Raw genomic sequence first — 24,663 nt, forward strand, 5'->3', positions numbered from 1 at the left:
CATGGATGTCTGTGTTTGGAATTTTCTTTAAAGTTAAAAGTCTTTTTATTAGAGTTATTTGCCCTTTAAGCATTCTTTTTTCTAGTCTTCGATCAACGAATTATCAATTTTTCTCAATGAGACAACAAAAAACATAAATTGTAACAGGGATTACATTCGGAAGAATTTTCGCAAAAATAAGAAAAAATAAGCTTGAAATCAAGGCTTATTTTCGTACTTTTTTCAATCGTTGAACTTACTCTAGGGGAAGGGGAAGTAGCATCACTCCCAAAGCGTCCTTATGGGACTTGAACGCCGGCCTTCCACTAAAGGAGCCTTTGGGCCAGGACCGGCCCAATGTATTCAGGGGCCCTAGGCCGAAATGTTAAGTGGAACCTTGTGGCTTAGTTAAATAATGGATAGTTTGTTTATATATAATTTTAGTACAAATTGAACAAAGAACTTGCTTTGGTTCATTAGTTTTGTTATGCTTTTTGTGTTCTCCAAGACCCAGGTTCGATACTTGACAACTCTAAATTTTCACAATGGCATCACTTTTTGACAAAAATATACACTCAAAAAATATGTTGGGAGGAGGAATTGAGCTCGGCCACACGATGTGGACTAAAGGTTCCTTGTCCACTAAACCAACTACAATATTTGCACTAAAACAAAAATAGTTTTTTTTTTCTCTTCTGATATTACTGATCGAGATGGACTAGAAACTAAAACAACTTGATAAAAAAAAAAAAAAAAAAAAACACCAACAAAAAGCCCCACACTCCGCTCTTGTTGGCCTCTGCTTATTGCCGGCATCCCTAGCTAGGCCTCTTGTTGTCTTTTATCTTCTGGCTGTAACATAGTAGTTGTGGATTTTGTGTCTTGAAGATCAGTACGTTGTGTTCTGTTCTTTAGGCCCTAGTTTGGTCTTCGCTCGTCACTGGCGTGTCTTCATTATTGTAACGGCGACATGACTGTTGTACTTTTCTTATTCTTATTAATGCATTTCTTGCTCTTCCACTCAAAAAAAGCCCCCAAGAAGCTGAAAACTAAATACTCCAAACGTTTACCACATATTCTGATTTAAAAAAAAAACCGTTTACCACAGATTGTCTATTTAAAACTGGAATGCTACTTGCACAGCACAGACGGACGGATTAGCGGGCCACACTTTGGGGTTCCCAAAAACGATCCAACCGTTCATTAATTTTAAAAGCTAATTTTTTGGGATTAGTTTTTTTTCTTTTGATTTATCTGATCAAGATGGATTAGAGAGTAGTAAAACAAATTGTTCTTTTCTTTTAGGATCCGCAAAACGTACTCCGTCATTTTTATATGTGCCTTTTTTTTGGCATTCGTTAAACCTAATCTACTCTATTCTAGTGTATTTGGGGAGGAAAATTAGTGCTTACAGAAATCGAACTTTGTTCATGTGCATAAGAGTATAAATGAGACTCCAACTGCATTCTATTCCACTTGCTATATTTGCCAATTCACACACACGCTTTTGTATAAGTTACTTATAGGTCACAATTGATCTTATGAAAAAGAAGAAGATTGAATGTAACCCCAAAGGATTGGCCAAGTGGTCTTGGCCTGAGATATATGCGTTTCTTCATTCTAAGGTCTTAGATTCGATTTTCCTTGCCAACAGCGTTTGGAGTCACCTCACTCTCACGCGCGTAAGCGAGTGAAAGAACTGTGGGAGGAGCTGTAAGAATTAATCTGAGGTGCGCGTAAGTTGACCTGGGACACCCTGTATTACCCAAAAGAAAAAAAGAGAGAAGAAGGTCGAATGTCAACTCTCGTAGCTACGTACGTAGCATTATTTGACAACAAAAGAGGGTGAGAACTGAGAAGTCACAATCTCGGTTGTTGACTTTTCAGGTCACCAACGTTCACATCCATGGTCCCCAAAAGACCTATTGACCTTCAAATTGTAACAGATAATAGATATCCCAGGAATCGGAAATGCTGTTGAGCATCTTCTTGCAGAGGGGTGCAGAGCGGTCGATTCGGTTGGTTATTTTGGCAATCGACAACTTGAATTTTAATCGAGCAACGAACGGTTTAGATTTGTATGCAATTCGTATGCGCTTAAATTTGATCGAGTCGTCCGTGTTGAGATGAACGGCCGGATCGACCCTTCTGCACCCGCTCTGTGGGGAGCTGCTCGACAGCATCGATCCCCGGGTGATGTCTGTGTTTGGAATTTTTTTTAAAGTTAGGTCTTTTTATTTCTTAACAAAAAAAACACGTACAACATGGATTACATTTGGAAGAATTTTAAACATTACAAAAAAATAAGACAAAATAAGCTTTAGACAAGGGCTTATTTTGGTACTTTTCGGGGATTAATTTTTCCCTTATGATTTCTCTGATCAAGATGTGTTAGAAACTAAAACAAATTATTCCATACACAAATAAGATTAATAAAAACACCAAGAAAAAGCTGAAAACTAAAGAGATACCAAACGTATACCACTATAATAATAAATAAAAAAAACTAAACCAAACCCGTAAATCAAATATAATTTTCCATCTCAAATCAACTATTCATTTAATTTCGGAACGCAAAATAGTACTCTGTCATTTATGATCAATTCTTTATTGCCACTAAAAATCTGAAAATTAACTAAATACTCCAAACGTTTACCACAATAAAAAAAAAAAAAAAAGAACCTAAAAGCTAAATCCATGAATCAAATATTTATTTTTTCCACCTTATAAATCAACAAAACTCATTTTATTTCAAAAGGCAAAATAAATAATACTCCGCCATTTATCATCAAAATTATTTCTTGACACTACTCTCCCCACTACCCTTCTTCTCCAACTTGTCTTTCTTCACTTCCAAACCCTTTGCCCTACCTTCGTATACTTTCCCCAGCTGTGCCGCCTCCGGGAGTTTCGTCTTTACCAGTGCGTCAATCCCTGCAGCCCATTCCTTGTTGGCCTTCATCCCGTCCTCCGCGCTCTTTTTTTTGAAAGGGTTGTCCACTCGCTCCATGATTACGAGGGTACTTTTTCTTGCAGCGAATTATCTGTATTTTGTATACTTTTCCGATTCCTTTCTGACTATATGTTTATATAGCCACATCGATAACTATATATCGGATGCATGCATGATAGAGGCGGTGGGTTTTTGATAATTGAAGTTATTGATTGATTTCTTTTCGATACGAAATACTCCTAGATTTTGATTCTTGCTAAATCGAGAAGAACAATAAAAGGAATGCCGATCAAAGAAAATGAAACAAGAATGGAAACTGATGACTGATGAGAAGGAAAGAATAAAATACTAACGAAAGTAAAAGATTTGACTCGAGATAGATATGGAAATGAATACACTTAGGAATTAGGCTCCGTTCTGCTTATCTTCCGTTTTACGAGACTGGTTATATATTCTTTCACAATATATTATCTTGAATTTAAAAAATAAATACTTAATTTTCCTTAGCGGAACGGGACTTTAGAACCATGCCGAAACAAGCGGCACAAAGTAGGAAATACTAGATTCTTGTTAATGCGATTGAGGAAATCAATAAAAGAAATTTGAAAAAGAAAAAAAGAAAATTCACTAACAGAAATGAAAGATTTGATTTGACCTACACATGGAACTAAAAACCACTACTATTAGGTAGTAGGAACATGCCAAAAAAGAGTGTTGCATAAATTGAAGTTTTCTAAACCAAGTTAATTGCTACAATCATATTTCCATGAATTATATTATGAGGGTTGTTCTTCGAGTAGTGAATATATATTTGTATATTTTTTTTCGTAACATTATCATGTTATATAGTGAATATATATTTGTATATTTTTTCTGTACCTTTCTGGCTATATTATATAGTTAGAGAACTATATAATTTGAAAAAGTTATTAATTTCTTTAGGAATATGATATATATATAAGAGGTCTCGTTCTACTAACTAAAATAAGTACTTATTTTTTGAATTAAAGGTAATGTATTGTGAGAGAATGATCTGTCTCGTAAAACAGAAAATAAGTACTTAAAAAATAGAGAAAATTAAATAGGCTTTCTATACTTGATTTATTTATGTGTCTATCTTATGGATTTTAAATACTTATGCTTTCATCCTTGAACTACATTGTTACCCCTTTATACCCCTAGTATATATTGATATAGATATTTGTATATATATTATTTCCATTTACCTTAATAATATCCATCGTCGTTTCCATGGGCCCAAAAATCCGGGACGATGCAATCCCATTTGAACCAAATCTGTTCCTCTTTTCTCGCCCAATAAATTGACTCTCTGTATCTCCAAATTATACCCTACTCTCTCTCTCTCCACTCTCTCTCATGGAGAATGAGGAATGGGGAGGACTGGTTGTCCCCAGACAAATTCTATTCGTCCTCTTGTGCTTCTCCATTACTGACATCTTCTCTCTCCTCGCTTCCTGCCAAAACCCGCTACCCTCTCTCCTGTCTTCCAATATCTTTTTCAGATCTGTCGACTCAATTGTCGTCCGCGCTGCTAATGAAGTCGCTGACGAGTTCGGATTCTTCGAGCCCGCTGGAGCCTCCTACAAAAACATCGTCGCCGATCTTGTCGGCATTGTTCTCGTTGTACTTCATTATGCCGTCAAAGATGCCCCATTATGTCGTCGAAGATGCCGGAGAATATAATCTACCAAAGCCTTCTTCAAAGGCGCAGTCGCCAACCTCGTCGGCATTATCCTCTATGTACTCCTTAGTTCTAATAATTTCTTTCCTTGGATTAGTTAAATCTTTTGCTTTTTGGGTAGATTATTCAGTTTTCATGATCAATTTGCATAAATAATCCATGTAAATAATGGATGATTTGTTCCGATTTATACATGATTGATTTGTGCAAATTAATCATGAAAATAATTGTTTTTATGAAAAATATGATCAATTTTTAATACATGATAATTCTGAAGTGTATATTTGGGGTTATCTTTTCCACAGGCAGCACAATATTAATTCTAAAGTGTATATTTGTAATTATCATTTCAATTTTTTTAATTTGGAGTGTAAATTAATCATATTTGTTATGAATTCATCATATTTGAAAATAAATATGTATCTCAGCGGATAAGCCACTACTTTTGTCATGATTTTGGTTTATATGTTTCGATTTCTCAAATTTTGTAATGGTTTCTGTTTATTGTAGTTTCATTGGGATGATTTTATGATACGTGTTCATAATTTTTTTTATGTTTTATGGTAATTCCATAAATTTTGTCATGATTTCAGTATGTGTGTTTCGATTTTTCCGAATTTTTTCATAATTTCGGTTTACTGTAATTTCGTCAGCACAATTTTACAAATGTTCATTTTCAAATTTATGGTAGATATTAGTTTTATTTTTTAAATATTATTTTTAGATTTTAGGTAAGAGAAAATTGGAGAGAGAAGATTAGGAGAGAGAATGAGATAAATTAGGAAAGATAAAAGGGAAAATGACGGCCCATGACGTGTTTTGATAATTAATAGCTAAGGACATGCTGAGCACATTTGTTAATGCTGAAAATGTCTTTGGCGGGTATTAATTATCAAAATACGTCTTTGGCCGTTATTTTCCCAAGATAAAAAGTGTAAAAGATTTCTAATATTATGAGAGAGAGAGAGAGAGAGAGAGAGAGAGAGAGAGAGAGAGAGAGAGAGGGTAGTTTAGGATTTATTTAAATTTGAGGATGGAAAGATAATTTTTCAAACCCTCTAGGATAAAGACTTAAGTTTTTATACAGGGAATGATCCATATTTAAGTTCCCCTAAAAAATAAGAATCTCATCAGAATGGGGCCGAATTAAATTTTAATTTCATGCCACTTGGTTTGGCATGTTTCTAGTACGGACTTCGGGTTGGTGCTGTGCAACCGTGTTGCGCACTTCTGAGCCGTCGGATAGTGCATCCGACGGCTCGGATCTCATCTCGGCAACCAGCGATTAAGAGCCGTTTATTGCTGAGATGATATCTGAGCCGTTAGTGCTGCGCACACTACTGCACAGCACTATCTTCCAATTCTTCTAGTACCTAGTACTCTTAATTTCCATGCGAAGGTTAATGCATATCTTTTAATTTCGTTAGTGTTTCTATTTTTTCTTTCTCAATAGTCTTTATTTCCATACGCACGTTAGTTCAGATCTTTATGGTTTTAATTTGATGGAAACTTTTTCTTTTTTTTTTTTGACAAAAAGTGAAGAGTGTTATTCATCTGTAGGCAAAAAGCCTAAATATCAAAGAGTGAGTAAAAATAAGAATCTATTTACTGTGGTAATACTTGGTTTTGGAAACTTTAATTTTGTGCCACTTGTTTTATTTTGGCATGTTTCTATTACCTAAAGGTCTCTATTTTCTTAGGTAGGTCAATTCAAATCTTTTATTTTGGTTTGTGTTTTATTTTTTCTTTCTTTGTTTCTCCTTTATTGTTTTCCTTGGGTAACAAGAACCTATTATTTCCTAGTTGAGTAAAAATAAGAATCTATTTAGTGTTTTCCTTTAGTAATTTTTTTTTTTGGCCGATTGAAAAAAACAAGAATCTATTATTTTCTAGTTGAGTAAGGAACGAGGTCCACACTCCAATCAACAAGTAAAATATGTTAGACTATAAAAAAAGGGGATGTAGCCTATAATAATAGTGTCACAACCCAAACCCGAGGGTGAGAATCTATGACCGACCAATGACTTTAGATCACTCCAGGCCTTATCTAGCTCCTAATTATAGTAATTTTTCCCCCTAAATTATAATCCATTGAAAAGTGAGAGCATAAATAAATTTAATCAAAATACATCAAAACTTGACTTACGTGCAATATAGTACGAATTTGCCTAATGGCGTTAAAATTAAAAACATGTGGCTCACAATAATTGAACTTGTTTTCGAAATGTCATGAACTTCGTTACAAATCTAAATCACATAAATAACTATTAACTATACTATAACCATGTAGAGCCAACTATACCATCTGTGTCTTGAAATGGTTTCATAAAAACAAACTCATTTAAGTGAGTGTTACGATATACAAAGGTTATATAATTCACATGGGAATAATCTACTTCTTAAAAAAACCATGACACTATCTCAGCAGAAAATAATCTGTAATTAAAATAAGTTTTTAGGCTCGCAACTGGAAACCGTCAAATAATAATGCAAGTATTTAGGCTTGAAACTGCAAACCGTCAATATCGAATTAAACGGGGAAGTGAACCCGCCTTTTGGGAAATAATATCAAGTCCATATGATACCCGGCTACATCCTTTTGGCACCAAATCATCACCCAAATGTTTTAATACAATAAATCATTTCATTCTCTCTCTTTTTTTTTAAATTCATCAAAGTTTTTAAGCTCGAAACTGTAAACCGTCAATATCAAATTAAACATCATTGATGGGTGGAAGACCGGAAATTGGTTTTGGGGGGAGCGACCCCGCCATGTGAAAAATAATATCATGTCCATAAGATACTCGGCTATGTCCTTTATCACTTTAGGCACCAAATCATCGCTCGGATGTTTCAATACAATAAATCATTTCATTCTCTTTCTTTTAAAATTCATCCCATACTCATCTTTGAAATATCAAATTATGCTCATTATTCATTATGACGATTCCGTACAAGACGTCTATTTACATATCAATATCTCTAAAATCATACCCAAACACGCACCCATACTCACATGAGTCTAGTGTGTGCGGGACCCACCTTTTATGTGAGTGTGTGTTTGGGTGTGGTGCTTGCAAAATAGATTCATATATCCATCCTTTTATATTGATATAGATTTAATAAACACAATTGTAAAATACTATTTCATAAAATTTATGTAACCAGAATATATTCGTAAAGACCACAAGCTAACAGGCGTAGGAATTACGATAGCCCATACCGGAACCTATTAGGATTATAATTCACTCTACTATTAACAAATGATTTATCATATCAACTAAAATCTCCCTTTTCTCTATATCATATTAATAAGTGGTCTTAACTTGAGACTTAGATATTTGCTCTATCCTAAGGTCTCAGATATGATTTTTTTTGCCAACAACTCTTGAGTCACCTCACCCCAAGCAGAAGCGTGTAAAACGGCGATGAGAGGGGTTGTAGAAATTAGTCTGAGGTGCGCGCAAGCTGACCCGAAACACCTTGTATTACCAAAAAAAAAAAGTCTCCCTTTTATTCCTAGTATAATGGAATAGTCAATAACCCAAAAGTTTAATTTGAAGTAAAAAAATGGAGTCAAACCTGAAGGCGGCCCACCCCACCCAAAACCCAGCCCAATTTACACCCTACCGGTTGTGACCTAATCATTTCTCAATCACAACCACCTTTGGCATTGAACCCCAAGCATTTCCTTTCTACGAGACATCCCCGCGGTTGAGAGATTATTACAATTATTCAATGTCATCGGGACACCGTAACATGATTTTTCAGGCTCGTTTTTCATGACACACTAACGGAGGTCTACACACTTTGGCTCTATTTTTTCTCAAAATTTTGCTCATATTTGTTAGATTAGCGTCATATTTTTTTAAACTAATCATTAAATGAGAGGATGAAAAAAAAGAGTTAACTAAAGACAAAAAAAACCCACACAATTGGTATTTTTTATTCAGTATCATTTTATATAAAATTTTCTAATTTCGGTCCTAATTTTTCTTTTACCTTTCTTGAAGTCTCCTGTCGAAACCAATTACTAGGTAGAAAATTTATATATAAAGTTAAAAATATAATTACAATAAATACAAATAACTGAAAAATTAGGGAGAACGGAGCTGGATAAACGAAAATGCTAAGGCCACCAACTGCCAGAGCACTGATCGGAAATTGACAGATATACGGGACTCGCTCTGTGTCCCGCATGGATAATTGTGTGGCCAAAAGGTTGCCCGGGTTATTATGCGGCGGTGCACAGGCAGTGAATAATATCCCCCCGACCGTTTGGTTTCTGCTGCCACGTGTCACCCCACACCTATTTACTGACACTCGACCCCACACCACAGCCCACTAATCAAAACACCCCTTTCTTCCTCCCTCCCTCTCTCTCTCTCTCTCCCCCATCGCCGTCCCCCATCGCAAGCACACAGCATTCGTTCGACCAATTACTGCGCAACCTCTGAAACACCGTTGCAGTCCTTTTTACACTCCACTTCGTTGCTTGCAATCAACCATCGACGCATTCAACGCCGCTGGATCATCCGCCTCGTGATTCCCGACCGACCAGATTCCATGTACGCAGCCTTTTTATTCAGAAAATTCTATAGCTGACTTTATGTCTTATTGGGTTTCTTCGATTCCTATCTCCTCGTGAAATTTGATCGTAATGTCGTTTTTGTAGTGTTAGATTACGAACGATCGTCGAGATCTGAGGGAGCTGTTGAATCGAGAGGCATCAGCTGCTATGTCTGGTCCGCTGGATCGCTTTGCGAGGCCTTGTGAGTTCTTCTCTCTCTTCTCTGATATTGTTCCTTTTGGTGTGTTCTTGTTCTTGTTTTTATTTTGATAACTCAAGTTGTCCGGGTCAACATATTGCTGATCTTGAATACGACTAATTTTGGGACCCCAGTAATCTTGGGACCAATCCACCATCTACTAGCGGGGCCCAATTAAAGCTGGTTGAAGTCCGGCATGGAGGTTTTGAATCTGAGACATCAAGAGGAATACATGGGGTTGTTCTTGGTTCTTGTTTTCATTTTTCCTCTTGGGGTTGTTCTTGGTTCTTGTTTTCATTTTGATAACTCCGGTGCCTGCACCTCGAGTAATCTCTACTAGTCTTGGGACCCTTGAGTAATATTGGGACCAATTCACCGTCTACTAGCGGGGCCCAATTAAGCCGGTTGAAGTCCAGTATGGATGTTTTGAACCTGAGACCTGCAAACCCTAAGTCCCGGGCCTTGAACCAACCTCTTGGGGTTGTTCTTATTATTGTTGTTGAGCTTGATTCTTTAGATTGGTTGTTTAGGGTTTTTGTTTGAGATGTTGGATTTATGTTTTTGAACTTTGGATTATTGTTTGATTTGGTTATTCATGCTCTCTATTAGCTCTCTCAGTAAATCTTCAAGAACATTTACCGATGTTTGGTTTGTAGCTAGAAGAAATTTTGAAGATTGAAGTCAACTGATCAGTTTTCTTCAAGTTTTTTGTTTGTCAAAGGGAAATTGATTTTGGCGCTCCACTTTTGTCTGCAGGCGCTCCATTTTGTGCATGAAGTTACTAGTAATTTCACGTTAAAAGTGGAGCGCTTGCATACAAAAGTGGAGTGCCAAAATCAACATCCTTGTTAGAGGAGTTATTTCTTAGGAATTATAAAGCTTTATGCTTGCCGCCAGAGCTTAGGGTATCGTTTTGGATTCCTTTCAGCGGGTCGATGCTGTGGGAACCACAATTACTGTGTTTCGGACATTCTTATGGTGTGTCTTTTTGTGGGTTTGGTCAGTTTTCTTAGGACATGACAACTTAGGCTGTAAATTACAGTTGTTTCTTTGTGAGAGGATTTATTTCTGTAGGAATTATAAAGCTTTGTTTCTTGAAATCAGAGCCTAGTGTTTTTTCTCTTGGATTTTTTAGCTGGTCAATGCTGTTGGAACCACACTTACCGTGTTTTTTACACATATGATATGTTTTGTGCTGTTGGTCAGTTATCGTATGATATGAGATTTAAGAGTTTGGGGTAACAGTAATGCTATGGTCAGGTGCACAATTTATACTGTTCCTATCCGTTACTTTGCCTTGTTTTGGGGTCATTTTTATGTGATGGTAAGGAAACTGGGTCTATGTGCAATGTGAACGTAATGGGCTTGACGCTATGGTGACATACAAGTTGGTGTCAACAATACATGCAGTGCAGTACATACAACTGGGTCTATGTCTTTCAAAAAATAGTTGGAGAACAGTGTGCTATTCGAGAAAATTTGATGCTAGTGAGGTTTTTTGTAGTGGTATCTGAATTAATTTTCTCTATGTGTCAGGCTTTGAGGGGTCCTCTGCTAATGATGAAAGAAGAGAAAGAAAATCTGATTTTGAAAACTCAGAGGATGAAAGAAAGACGAGAATCGGTACACTGAAAAAGAAAGCAATCAATGCTTCAACAAAGTTCAAACATTCTCTCAAGAAAAAGAACGGTAGACGAAAAAGTGATGGTAGAAGGGTTAGCTCTGTTTCAATAGAGGATATTCGGGACTCTGATGAGCTACAGGCTGTTGATGAATTTAGGCAAACATTAATATTGGATGAATTGCTACCTGGAAAACATGATGACTATCATATGATGTTAAGGTACTCCATCCGTAATCTTTCTTCTCTTTCTCTACTACTTTCTTTTTTAAGTTAGAGCCATATGTTCTGGGTTTTCCTTTTTACACCAATTCAGCTTAGGTCACTGGAAAATTTGACCTGCAAATCAGATAGTTTTGTCTATGATTAACTTTGTTTAATAACGGATAAAAATTGCAGGTTCTTGAAAGCAAGGAAGTTTGATATTGAAAAGGCAAAGCACATGTGGGCTGATATGATTCATTGGAGGAAAGACTTTGGTACTGACACTATTATGGAGGTAATTACTTTGAACATTGTTGAGGTGGTTGTGTGGCTCCTGATAGTGTTCTAGTATCCTCGCTTCAAGTTTATAAGCTTTTACATTGTTTATCTTTTCATCAGGACTTTGAATATGAAGAGTTGAATGAAGTTTTGAAGTACTATCCACATGGTAATCATGGTGTGGATAAGGATGGGCGACCTGTCTATATTGAAAGATTGGGAAAAGTTGATCCCAACAAACTTATGCAAGTTACCACAATGGACCGGTATATTAAATACCATGTCAGGGAGTTTGAGAAACTCTTTGCTGTTAAGTTTCCAGCTTGTACCGTAGCTGCAAAAAGGCACATAGATTCAAACACAACAATCTTGGATGTTCAAGGCGTGGTATGTCCGGCCCCTTGTGTTTTTCTCAGTTGGAAAGTACTGGGTGGAATCTAAATATACTTGTTTGCTGTCAGGGTTTGAAAAACTTCACCAAGAGTGCACGTGATCTTATAACGCGACTTCAGAAGATTGATGGCGACAATTATCCTGAAGTAATCTCTTTTCTCTTCCTTGAAAAATACTAAAATCCTACTGAAATACAGGAATTGACTACTGCCCTTAATTTAAGTTGGAACTTTTGATTTTGATCCTCTTAATTGCTGCAGACACTCCACCAAATGTTTATCATCAATGCTGGTCCTGGTTTTAGGCTGTTGTGGAATTCTGTAAAGTCTTTTCTAGATCCCAGAACAACTTCCAAAATTCACGTATGCGAATACTTTCATCCTTCCATTGTTTACACACTTTCTTAGTTACCATACAGCCATTTAAATTTCTGGTATCGTTTACATTTTGGTTGGAATCTCTACTTAGGTTCTTGGATGCAAGTACCAGAACAAGTTGCTTGAGGTTATTGATGCCAGGTAGGGATTGTTTTACTAGTTTGACATGTTTTTTTTTGCTATCTCATACTCTGACATTGTCTTCTAACCGTCTGTATAGTTTTCCCTTTTTTCATTTCACAAAACGTATTGATGATTGTGGACCTTCGCAGTGAGTTGCCTGATTTCATGGGGGGTACCTGTACGTGTGCTGATCAAGGTGGTTGTCTTCATTCTGATAAAGGGCCTTGGAAAAACCCAGAGATCTTGAAGGTCCAGTGCATTCCTTGGGATGTAAAACCTTTTGTTTTGTTTTTTCCTTTTTTTTATGGGGAAATATCCGCCTTACTTTAGGTTTTTCGTTCACAGATTGCACCTCTTTTGGTTTTTGCTGAAACAATTTCTTGTGTGGGCATCCTTTTGCAGATGGTTGTTAGTGGTGAAGCACGGCGTGCTAGACAAGTAGTTAAAATTCTGAATAGTGAGGGGAAGGTGGTTTATGCTAAGCCAAATTACCCAATGGTATGACATGCTACATTATTTGAAGTTGCTTGGACATAGCGGGTTTAGTGTATCTGCTTTCAGTTAAGATTTGATACATTGTTGCTTTTGTTGTCCTATTTGAAGCAGTTTAAAAGTGGTGACACATCCACTGCTGAGTCTGGATCTGAACCTGAAGATATTGCGTCGCCGAAAGCAACGAGGAATTATTCACATTTTCGGTTAACTCCCGTTCGTGAAGAAGTAAGTTCTTGACTTTCCTGCACGGTCACTATTCCATTTGGGAAGTCTTAAAAGCCAGCTTTTTTTCTGTCTTTGGTGAACTTTAATTTATCTTTCTGGTCAAAATGTTTTATTTATGCTAATATGATAGCCCCATGAATATACAGGCTAAGGTTTTTGGGAAGGCAAGCTATGCTGGTAGCTTTTCAGGGTATGATGAATATGTTCCCATGGTTGACAAGGCTGTTGATGCAGGTTGGAAGCAAGCATCCTCTCAAAAGCCTTGTGCGTCCAGAGGTTAGCGAGTTCAATTTTTTGTTTTCTATTTTCCTTACCAATTACCATACCTGTCGGAATCCTCTTGAAACTTATTCTCCACTTCCGATTGATTTCGTTATTCACCATAAAATATTTTCTATTTGTTTTATTTTCCACAACTAGTAGGTTCCAACTCTGCCACCCGTATCCTGCCCCCTTCCCAACATGTATCATGCATGTGGTTTTTGCCTTATTTTTGTAGTCACTTGGAGACCCCCTTTACTCTTGTCCTTTGGAATGATTATAAAGTAGCTTTCATGTTGCATACACCCTCCATCCCATTTTGGAAGTTCCAACTTTTTAAGGAGACGTGCGGTTAATGCACTCACATTCAATTTAAAGGTGTAGAATTTCCACATCGCCCCTTTACAACCACCTTTTGAAGATCATTTGTAACGGGTTTTCGGAAACTTGAAAGTTTTATTTATTGACTTTTCAAAGTGGACAAACATTTTGGGACATCTCAAAATTGCATGACGAATAAATCAAATCGGACGTGGCGAAAAGACTAGAGCTTTTATGTCCAAAGTTGCAGCCGGAGAATTTTATACGAGGACTGCAGTCCCAAACTTCAAAATAAGATGCTTCTGCTGTTTCTTGAAACTGATCTTGAATTGATATGGCACAACTGAGAATTGATTTCCAAATATCAAATGCAGGGACACTTCCACTACTTGATTCTCAAAAGCCACCTGAAGGATTTCAGGCTCGGATTTTGGCAATGTTCATGGCCTTCTTCATGACCCTTTTCACACTTTTCCATACAGTAGCAAGCCATTTGACCAAGAATCTTCCAAAAGACACTTCCTCTGACCACAACCAAAATATTGTCGAACTCTCTCTAGATGCCGCACCGAAAGAAGAGTTCCGCCCGCCTTCACCAATTCCAGGATTTGCACATGCCGAACTGCTCTCCTCTGTTCTGAGAAAACTGGGGGATCTTGAAGAAAAAGTTGACACTCTTCAAGCGAAGCCGTCTAAGATGCCTTATGAGAAAGAGGAGCTGCTGAATGCTGCTGTTTACCGCGTGGATGCCCTGGAAGCGGAGTTAATTGCTACGAAAAAGGTATAACCACTATAGTTTAGAATTTAGTACATGTATAAATGGTGTGATTTATCCATGGGGTAGTAGTTGGGTATCCATATATCTGGTGCATCAGAATGGGCAGGTTAGGCGATGAGAGGGCTTGCATGAAAAATTAATGTGGCTCTTGTTGGTTCAAATTTCTGATTGACACGATATTCCGTAAACATAAGTTCCATGTTAAATGGGAGTCAAATCAAGTAAAGAAAAAAGTTTTTGTAAGTTACAATACATGGAAAATAAGTTGTCTGCCTTCTTTTGTAATGCTCTGAACTGCTGGTTGCGGCTCATTGGAAGGTTCATGGATAGTTCACTTTTTGATCGTGAGACCATATTACTGAAAACAATACAGGCTTTGCAATGGCATTTCTTGCCTTCTACTTGCTGTATCATTGCGCCTCTTATCTTTGTACCCTTCATCTTTCAAATGATGCTTGAGTTGATTATAGTTATGGTTTTCTCAAGCAGGCTCTGCATGAGGCTTTAATGAGGCAGGACGATCTGCTTGCTTACATAGACAGTCAAGCAGAAGCGAAGCTTCGGGTGAGTTTACACAAACTTTCTTCTTAAATTGGAGACAAAACGGACTATTACCATAGACCGAAAGAACTCCTCCCATTTCAAAATGAAAGAAAGATTCATTCTTCTTTTCCATTTGAAAGGAAGGAATAAAAAAAATTGTTTTGTTTCAGGTGAAACCGTCAAAATGTTTATGTCTCCTAGGAGACCAGACGAAGCCTTAGTGTGACCCTTCTATTGCAATGTTCCCAACGAAACTAAAACACCCCGAAGCATGTCGAAATTTGAACCATTGAATTGTTTGGACACCCCATGGAAATAATCCCTCTTCGGAACATTTCATTTTCCTAGCTAACGGAAACAATACCAATATCTTGATCCCCATTTGAAATTCTTGTATGAGGTTCAGGGCTGATGTGTCTTTCTTGATGCAGAAAAAAAAGCATTTTTGCTGGTGAGAGATGTTGCCTGTGAAGGAGAGATGCTATGCAGCGAGGATATATGTTTTGGTTTCTAAAAGTGTTTTTTCTATGCTTGCATTCAAACACCCACCCACACACACACCATGTTAACCTAATAATTGGGCAATACGACTCTCTGTGGAAAGACTAAATACAATTCTCTGTGAAAATTTGTACACGGAGTTGGTTATACTCAACCTTTTGCATTCTGAATATACATGCTTCTGGTTTCATTATTTTCCGGCAAAATTATGCCCTGAAATGTTTATGGCCATAGAGCTTTTTAATGCAGGGACTTGCCTTTACGGACCAAAACATCACGTATGAATCCATGCCAAACTGTATTTAGTGAAATTATGCAACTGTTGCAAAGGATGGCACGCTATATACTATACAAGTAGGTTAATTGAGAAATCCAGCAAAGTATACATTGGGGCTGAATATCACTCGCGCCACCAGTTCCGATATATCATATCGCAATTACACACGAATATATCCTCATACAATATAGCATCTGCAGCGCGATTATCTTGGAAGCAGAACAGAGTGTCCAATCAGAAACCGAAAAAATTCTTTTTCTTCTTCTTCTTCTCAATGTAGGCCACTAGTTCGCCTTGTTGAACAAGAGCATCCTCAAGAACCTGGACAAGAAAAACAAGAATTAACATTTAAGTAAACTATAATTCTAGGATTTAGTTAATCCAGTAGCATTTTGTTGCATATGCCAACTACCTGAGGCAGATCTCACACCTCATTAACTTTATAAAACTCAGGTTAAATGAGAATTTCAATCGCGAAACATAATCTGCTTCGAATTATCTAGAAGTCCATTTTAAACTTTCTCTATTTGTCTCAGCAATGCTATTTATTATAACCAATTTGTTAGCTACCTAAAATCACCACATAGAACTCCAAGAAAAATAGATCAATACCTTCTTGGTTGCCGAAAGCTGTTGCTCCAACGCATCAACACGACTTAGAGCAGCATTGAGCATTTCCTCTTTCTCGGGAGGCATAACTGCAGGCTTGTTGCTGAGAACAATCACCTTCTCCTCTAGTTCGCTCATGCGCTTCAAGATTGAAAAATAGTCGGCAGTGGAGATGGCGGGTGCCGGTAACTGGTAAGGCTGGGCCTGGGGTTTCATCATGGGATCAACGTCGCCAAACATGGAACTAGAATAGAGGGTGGCATTGGTTAGCTTTCTTGGCATGTTGCGAGTCAAGCGGACCATGGTCACGAAGCCCATTGCAAGGGTCATGACCCCGGTGAAAATCTGGTTGCTTATTCCTTGAGAAGGCTTGCTAGCTTCATGCACTGTGAAACAGTCTATGATTTCAATGGAAAAAAAAGAAGGAAAAAACCGGTTATTATCCTACACTGGACAACAAGCTTAGGAAAAGAGAGAAGAGACAAACTAAAAGGAATTACGCCAACATGATTCCAAATTGAAAAACTTCAATCGTTTCAATTCGTTTGAAAGGAGGGAAAAAAAGAGAGGGAATATGTAAATCTAGATAATAATCGGAATTTCCGTGAGTCATCTAAACGATCAAGAATTGGCAATTGACGCGGTAAATATGGAATACGCTGAAGAAAGCCTAAAGGCTTCTTTGATTAATTGTTCATGTCAAATAAGTCGTGTATTGCTCAGACCAATAATAGAGCTGAAGCTGTAGTTAAAGCCCGTAGAAAAATACCAAAATAACAGAAATATCACAAAGAATTACGCCTAATTTAATGTCAGGTAATTACAAAAGTCAACAAAGGAATAGTCAAGTTATTTGAAATGTCAACAAAAAGATATCTTTAGATGAGTAAACCATTACAAAATCAAATAAGTATCTATTTCACCAACCTTTTAGAAGTAAATACATTTATAATTAGCATTAAATAGTAGATCCAAAGGATCAAATTACAGAGATCAGGACACCAAAATCATGAGAGAGAGAGAGAGAGAGAGAGAGAGAGAGAGAGAGTATAATTAGCACAGTTTGGAGCACATTATGTTACAGTGTTACCTTTAGAAGGGGCAAATTTGTCACTTTGTAAAGCTTTGCAAAAAGTTTCATCAACACCCTTATCAACCATTGGGGCAAAGTAATCATGCTCGTGGCCAGTGGCCTGTAGAGAACAATTCAACTATTTTCAATCAGAGATTTATCATTCGAAAAATAACAGAGAGAAGGAATTCAAGGAAATAATATGACTAAAAAGCCAAGGCTTGAACATCGAGTCAGAACACCTTTCTATCTAAAAGAAATGGTGCTCCATGATACGATCCAGATTCCTTAATGTCGGGTATATGTGTATCTATCTTAATATAAGTTGCCTGATCTCACTCTCTTAATCTTCTGATCTCTCTCTCTCTCTAGGTTGGCCAAAAAGATTTGTTTGCTCCAGTTAGCTCAAAAGCCATGTCATCCTTTAAGTTTAAGCAATCATGTTCTTTGTTATGGCCTCAACCTGTGTCCTAAATTTTCCTCTGTTCTTCACCCTCTCAACACAGATCAATTCACTCAAATCCTGACAAGGACATTAGCAAGTCTACATCCCTACATGGTCATACCATCTCAAATTACTTTCTTTCACTTTCCCGTATTGGTGCCACGTCTAACTTCCCTCTACTGGATTCATTTCATGTTGTATCTTGTCATGTAACACCACTGAATGGTCACATCCATTTCAAACGTTCCTATTTTAGTACGTGTGTCAACAAAATGAAGTGCTATAGTTCCCTAAAATTCAAGCCTACAAGACCTCACAAGACTTTTCAAAATTGATAAAATGTTCTAACACACAATGACCGTGTAAGGCAATTTGGAATTAACATTCTTTAGAGACTTCTTGTAGTCTTAGCATTCGTCTAACAATAATGTGTTATATTAGACTATTAGGAACAAGTTACTAGCTGCTTCATGCCAATAGGCTCACACCAAATCCTATTAAGAAATTACACAGTACCATTCAAATGTGAAAAGAGCGCCAACAACTTACTTCTTCACGAACAGGATAGAGTTGTGGATGTACATACTCTCTTTGATACCCGCGAGAGCATTTATCATCCATGCCCAAAACTGCTCCTGAGTTAAAAGAGTCACACTTCTTCCCACCCTAAGAATTGAGAAAGTTCGTCAGTCTTACTACAGTTCGGTAACTTCAAAGACAAATGATCAATCAGGAAATTAAACAGCAGATTAAAATCAACCGAAGGAATCAACAGATGAATATCTAGATTAAGACTAGGTACCTTAGGATTTGCACTCTCATCCTCAGTAATTGTCTTCTCATCAATGGACGAAATCAAAGTTTTTGCTGAACATTTGGCTTCACCATTGTGAATCATCTAGCACAAACAAATTAACGATTAAGCTATGGAATCTTCTGCAAAAATGCTTAAACATGAAATGCAGACTTCAAGAAAGGAAATTACAACAGAAAAATGGGTATGCAGCACCTTCAATATGTCAGGATCATTCCATGGGCCCTTATCCGCACGCATACATCCACCTTTGTCTGCACAAGTGCATGTACCGCCCAGAAAGTCTGGTAGCTCACTGATACAGATCATGGTAGAAAAAAGGTGAGGTAAGGACCAACACTAATGTGTTTAACAGCCAACCCATGCAATGTTATGTTATGTGTTAAGAATAGCAGAAAACGTTACTCAGGAATCTCACTGACCGTAATGTTGCAATCATATACAGTAAGAACTCAAAGTTATATTGGCAAGTTTATGGGAAAAAAAAGGCTATGTCAGGTCAAAGAAAAAATAAGTCACCGAGCATCAATGACTTCAAGCAACTTGCTCTGATATTTGTTGCCCAAAACCTGTTACAAGGAAACCATTAATGAGCTAAGACAAACCCCTCAACAAAAATCATCTCTTTTCTGAGATAATGTAAATAGCTTACTTGAATCTTTTCAGTAGTCTTGGGGTCCAGGAACGTTTTCACGGTGTTCCATAACAGCCTAAATCCAGAACCCGCATTAATAATATACATACGGCACAGTGTCTACAAAGAAAACGATTGTTTATTTTAGAACTCAAAAAGTTAAAGTAACATCAAATACAAGTCAAGGTGAGGACCTCAGGGTAATTGCCGCCGTCAATCTTTTGAATGCTCTGAATAAGCTCCCTTGCAGCTTTGCTGAAATGTTTCAGTCCCTGAGGCATTGATAAGTGCAAGTCAGGGTCAAGAATTTTTTTACTGTAAATGTTATTTAATCTGCCAACTTGATTTTTCTATGGAAAAAGATTCTTAATAATAGCACATAGAGACATGCACCAAGACTTTAGTTGTCGACACTTTTCGAATCTGATACACATTGAGCATAAAAGGCCACCACTTTGAAGGTATAAGGTGGGGGTGGTATAAATCATGGTTCATTTGAAGGCCAATTGCTTTGAAATACAGGCAATTGGTTTTTTATTCAAGGCATTTTTTAAGAATCGTCACCTACCACTCCTTGAACATCCAGGATAGTAGTGCTCTGATCGATGTGCTTCTTTGCTGCAATCGAACAGGCTGGGAACTTGACAACAAAGGTCCTCTCAAACTCTTGGACGTGGTACTTCAAGTAGCGGTCCATTGTCGTGGCTTGCAAAAGCTTGGTTGGATCAACTTTGCCAAGTCTTTCAATATAAACAGGTCGCCCATCCTTATCAACCCCATGATGTCCCTGCGGGTAGTGTTCAAGGACCTGATCTCTTTCCTTGAACTCAAAATCCTAAGCAAAAAAGCGGACAGGTAAAAATCAGAGATCAGACAGAGTAGTAGTTAATTTAAATCCAGTAATAGTCAGTTTTTTCCCTGGAAATACCTCCATGAGAGTGTCAGCACCGAAATCCTTTCTCCACTTGATCATATCAGCCCACATTTCCTTTGCTTGCTCAAGATCAAATTTCCTCGCCTTCAAAAATCTGATCACCAAAACAAGATTACAGCCTCATCATTCATCCTGATGCATGCAAAAGTAATTAAGCCAGGGAGCACAAAATTGACCGAAGGCATAAAGCATTGCGGGTTTTTGCGATCACATCCAAAAAAAATTTTTACAAATCTTTCCTATCAAAATAGTTGCCATAAGTTTCAGAAAGAGGTTATGCACAAGAACTACCAGCAAAAGGAGAATGGTGAAGTAAAATGATGGGAGCAGAGGATGAGGGGGGAGGTGAAACAAGGCTTCCTAGACTGGACTATGTTCTAAAAGGACAAAGAACAACCCAAAGCAACATACTTGGCTTGAGTTCTTTTACTTGACAAGTCTCATAAGATGACGACAAGCTAATAGTATTGTATTCCTCAATCAAAATAAAAACCACAGACGAGCTAGAAACCATTCACTTTCATCCACTACAAACTGTGTAACAATCCACCATTTTGAATTTGAAGAGCAGGTGGGAGCACAGTTGAAACTTATTGCGATTCTGTCAAATACAAAAGAGTATTTGATTTTCAAGCCATGGATAATTATAAACTTGGAATAACTGCTCATGCAATTGACCATGGACAATGTAGCAAAAGAAAAGAAAGAAACCTTAGCATCATGTGATAATCATCATATTTAGCAGGTAGCAATTCTTCGAGGACAAGAGCTTGGCGAAATGCGTCCACTGCCTTAAGTTCCTCTGCATCATGCTCGTCTTCAAATGCAGCAGACATAACTCTGCTGTTTCTCCTGCCCTTCTTTGTCAGAGAATTCCTGAACATTGTCGAGGCATGAATTGCCTTCTTCTTGAGAGACCCAAGCCTTGTCTTCTTCTCATCCTCAGAGTTTTCCATGTCAGATCTTTCGAGACCTGTGATCAAATCATGTGAAGAGAGGACGCTTAAACAAAACACAACAAATAAACACAATGAACATTCAAGTAGTTGTTGGTGCTGCTTACTCAAAACATCAAAAGCAAAAGCTATATACGTGCACCATTCTTAAGAAATAGGATTTGGTATAGATCAAGGTGATCTCAACCCTAACCATTTCAACTAAACCCAATAATTGAAAGCAATCAAGGAACCAACAAATCTTTTTAATCATCTACCCTACCAATGTATCTTTTTCACGACTACGACTTTTTAGTGCTTCTTTCGTGTCAATATTCTATAGTTTGTCGCTTCCCTGAGAAATGATAGCAAGAGATGCTTTTGAAAATGATATTTTCGTCATCTCATGTGTTCGTTGCTCTTCTTCACCTGTCCTGGTTCCCGTCATTTAACTTTAACACTCGCACTAAAAATGATGCCTGTCGTGCAGTAACAGACGAAATATGTGAATTACTTGCTTTATTTGGCTTTTTCTTCAAACAAAAATAGTCTGAAGACATTATCGAAATACAAGCAGCTTAATGGTAGTTTTGCACTTTTGTTCACATCTGAACATAATTGTCAAGGATATGCCAAAAGCTCCAACGAATCTTTGGTACGAACTACAGTTACAGGTCTTCAAAACACGAAAAGACAATTGGATAGAAATTACCTGGCTTGATGGGTCGCTCGAGGGGTCCAGACATAGTGTCAGCACTCATGCTTGTAGTTTGCAACCTAGCTCACGTGAGACGGCAAATGTGCGAGAGGATCAATCGATCATACCACAACACCAAAGCTTAAGCTCTTGCCGACATCTTTCAGTAGACAAAAGTTTAGTGAGGGATATCTTCAAGCAAGGAACAACAATGCTAATGCTAAGTTAACTTAAAAATGCTAACCGCATGAAGCTAGTCAATAAATTTAAACGAATATACGTGTATAGTACTCGCATAAAACTACGAATCCATAATTATTGAGTATACAGAATATGATTCATCCCAGATCAAGGGAGAATTAAATGCTATAAGAACCATATGTTAAAGGCTAGAAAACAATGCAAAAATTTTGATCAGATCGAAATGGCTGGTTGCAGTTTCCGAAATCAATATCTCAGAACGTTCTTCGAAACAATTTGGTTGACGATTTCCAAGAGTTAGTTTCTAGAAAATTTTGGAAAATAATCATTTTTGAAAAAAAAAATGTTCACAATTTCTAACCTCAAAAATTTTACGGTCTTGCTATTGTCAGCCCACTGGGCTGACGATAAACACACTAGAAAACGAGAAAAACATGTATTTCTGTATACTTTTATACCATTTAATACACATTCACACTCACTATTGTGGGCTGATTTTAGAATTTTCCAAAATCTAAAAAGAGATGAAAACAAGGAGATTGTCTGTACCAAACCAAACCAAGCCCTAAGTCCCAACCAACTGGGGTCGGCTGCTTTAATCCGTTGTTGCCGTTTTATTTTCAAGTAAACAACATCTTTATAAAAATATTTGACCAAAAAAAAAGATGTTCACAATTTCTAGCCCCGAAAATTAAAAAACATTTGAAAACAAGGAGAATGTCTGTACCAAACCAAATCGAGGCTTAAGTCCCAACCAATTGGGATCAGCTGCATAATCCGTTGTCTCCGTTTTATTTTCAAGTAAACAACATCTTTATAAAAACATTTGACAAAAGTAATCGAAAAATTGCAACCTCACAGCCACATCTCCATCTCCAAGGACAATAATCTTTCCTAATTTCTTCATTCTATGGAAATCCGAACTTTCAAATGGAGATTGAGGTTCAACAACAATAAGGCAAAAGAGAAAACAACAATACTACCGCCGCGACGACGACAAAAAATAACTTAAACGAACAAATAATTCCTTCAAGACGTTGAATACTAACATAGCAACAGCAAAAACAATGGTAATTACCAGGATTTAAAACATTTCCACAAACAGCTAGATACACCCAAACAAGTACGAGTTCGAATCAAAATTATTCAACAAAAGTAAGGATGGAGATGAGAATTTTACACTGGTGAATGAAAATGTGATTCCTGAATGGCCTAGAGGGAGAGAGAGAGAGAGAGAGAGAGAGAGAGAGAGAGAGAGAGAGAGAGAGAGAGAGATTACCAGAGACAAAATGTCGGACTAGGAGAAAGAATCAGAGAGGGAGACGTTTTTATGACCGGATTCCCCACTGAATTTGCGGCCCCCCATGCATCTCTGCGTAGATACAGCAAAACAATCCAGTGCCAAATATAGATACAGGGAGAAAAAAATATACATATACAATGGTTTAGAGAGAGAGAGAGAGAGAGAGAGAGAGAGAGAGAGAGAGAGAGAAATGGTTTGAGGAGGCCAGAGGGAGAGAGCGCGAAAGGCAAGCCACTCCGTTCAATTTCTCTCTCTTTATTTTTGTGTGAGCGCTTAAAATGGAAGCGTTGGTTGTCGCATCCGCCAATAATATTGTCCCGTCACACCCTACATTACTGGAGGGATCCGATAACATACGTCTCATCACATTTCGGTAGTATTAGGAGTATGTTAGCTCCAATGAGAGCTTACGAAAACTCAAACTTGTACTTTGTCTTGAGTTGTTACCACTAAACCAGCTCCTCGTTGGTTCAATTTCTTAATGAAAAAAATATTACAAACATATATAAATGCTTACAGATTCAGACACAAAAGTGTCCAGAGTCGTTCAATACATGCGAGTTCTGCATGTACTAAGTGACATCTATGCATCGGACCATCTGAACACATATGTTGAATTTGTGCACGTATACCTGTAATACTACTCCTCCATCCCATTAAATTTACCCGATTCGCAAAATGAAAAGTTGAAAATAATACATTTTTATCAACCTAAAATTCAAAACAAATTACATAAATTAATACTAGAACTCATTGATACCTGTTAAATACGTATTATTTTGAATTTTCCTTACGAATGTTGTATTATTTTTACTCATTTTACGAACCGAAAAAACATTTTGAACCAGATGGAGAATATTAGCCAACTGAAACTCTAACCGACTCCTCTAACGTCTCTTTAACCTCACATTCCTAGGAAAAACTATTCCGTACATTTTCCCATCCAAAAAAATGACACACCACATGATATGTTCCGTAGAAAGTTAAAATTTTATGATTACATTTTCTGATATGAAAAAAGGAGTAATGTTTATGCTTTGTTAAAAATAGAGATTTGGAGTGGAATTATAATTAATATTAACATTCTATACATGCACTTTTTATATTACGCAGAAACTTTAGATTGTGATTTTTTCTGATAAAAACGTAGAAACATTATTAAATTTAAATAAAAGTTGAAGTTATTAGGTACATAAGTTTCAACGTCGTATTAAGTGA

At 37.2% G+C, this 24,663-nt stretch overlaps 2 protein-coding genes across 6 annotated transcripts; one reads left to right on the top strand and one right to left on the bottom strand.

Moving 5' to 3' along the window:
• The first annotated feature begins 8,868 nt into the window (after positions 1–8,868).
• LOC131325174 (phosphatidylinositol/phosphatidylcholine transfer protein SFH8-like) lies at positions 8,869–15,717 on the top strand. 2 transcript variants are annotated; one of them, XM_058357273.1, is made up of 15 exons: positions 8,869–9,202; positions 9,310–9,406; positions 10,940–11,246; positions 11,424–11,523; positions 11,628–11,894; positions 11,969–12,046; positions 12,161–12,262; positions 12,369–12,418; positions 12,550–12,649; positions 12,803–12,898; positions 13,007–13,120; positions 13,267–13,396; positions 14,077–14,483; positions 14,970–15,044; positions 15,455–15,717. In XM_058357273.1, exons 2-15 carry the CDS (start codon positions 9,373–9,375, stop codon positions 15,476–15,478), a joined length of 1,884 nt encoding a protein of 627 aa, XP_058213256.1. In that variant the 5' UTR covers positions 8,869–9,202; positions 9,310–9,372; the 3' UTR covers positions 15,479–15,717. The 2 variants fall into 2 exon arrangements, with proteins under 2 accessions (XP_058213256.1, XP_058213255.1); XM_058357272.1 differs by having other exon boundaries at positions 8,983–9,202; positions 13,004–13,120.
• Positions 15,718–15,868: 151 nt separating this feature from the next.
• Positions 15,869–23,668, bottom strand: LOC131325175 (phosphatidylinositol/phosphatidylcholine transfer protein SFH3-like). 4 transcript variants are annotated; one of them, XM_058357275.1, is made up of 15 exons: positions 23,422–23,574; positions 21,957–22,101; positions 21,021–21,282; positions 20,304–20,403; positions 19,944–20,210; positions 19,570–19,647; positions 19,394–19,495; positions 19,261–19,310; positions 18,937–19,036; positions 18,730–18,825; positions 18,477–18,593; positions 17,501–17,603; positions 16,414–16,808; positions 16,031–16,122; positions 15,869–15,962 (listed from the first exon to the last, which is right to left on the bottom strand). In XM_058357275.1, the coding sequence occupies exons 2-14, from the start codon at positions 22,003–22,005 to the stop codon at positions 16,036–16,038; spliced, it is 1,806 nt and encodes a 601-aa protein (XP_058213258.1). In that variant the 5' UTR covers positions 22,006–22,101; positions 23,422–23,574; the 3' UTR covers positions 15,869–15,962; positions 16,031–16,035. The 4 variants fall into 4 exon arrangements, with proteins under 4 accessions (XP_058213258.1, XP_058213257.1, XP_058213261.1 ...); XM_058357274.1 differs by having other exon boundaries at positions 15,869–16,122; positions 23,422–23,668; XM_058357278.1 differs by having other exon boundaries at positions 15,869–16,122; positions 16,414–16,796; positions 23,422–23,575.
• Positions 23,669–24,663: the final 995 nt, after the last annotated feature.

This window comes from Rhododendron vialii, chromosome 5a (assembly GCF_030253575.1).
Source record: "Rhododendron vialii isolate Sample 1 chromosome 5a, ASM3025357v1".
NCBI classification, from domain to species: Eukaryota; Viridiplantae; Streptophyta; class Magnoliopsida; order Ericales; family Ericaceae; genus Rhododendron; species Rhododendron vialii.

What these genes read in the sequence shown, in the direction of transcription:
- LOC131325174 (XM_058357272.1), top strand. Translation starts at nt 9,373, where the DNA reads ATGTCTGGTCCGCTGGATCGCTTTGCGAGGCCTT. An exon ending in GACTATCATATGATGTTAAG is followed by an intron (nt 11,247 to 11,423) that starts GTACTCCATCCG and finishes TAAAAATTGCAG; the next exon opens with GTTCTTGAAAGCAAGGAAGT. An exon ending in AAAGCCTTGTGCGTCCAGAG is followed by an intron (nt 13,397 to 14,076) that starts GTTAGCGAGTTC and finishes TATCAAATGCAG; the next exon opens with GGACACTTCCACTACTTGAT.
- LOC131325175 (XM_058357274.1), bottom strand. Translation starts at nt 22,005, where the DNA reads ATGAGTGCTGACACTATGTCTGGACCCCTCGAGCGACCCATCAAGCCA. An exon ending in GTGCTGACACTCTCATGGAG is followed by an intron (nt 20,211 to 20,303) that starts GTATTTCCAGGG and finishes TTTTTTGCTTAG; the next exon opens with GATTTTGAGTTCAAGGAAAG. An exon ending in ATGAGAGTGCAAATCCTAAG is followed by an intron (nt 18,594 to 18,729) that starts GTACCTAGTCTT and finishes CTCAATTCTTAG; the next exon opens with GGTGGGAAGAAGTGTGACTC.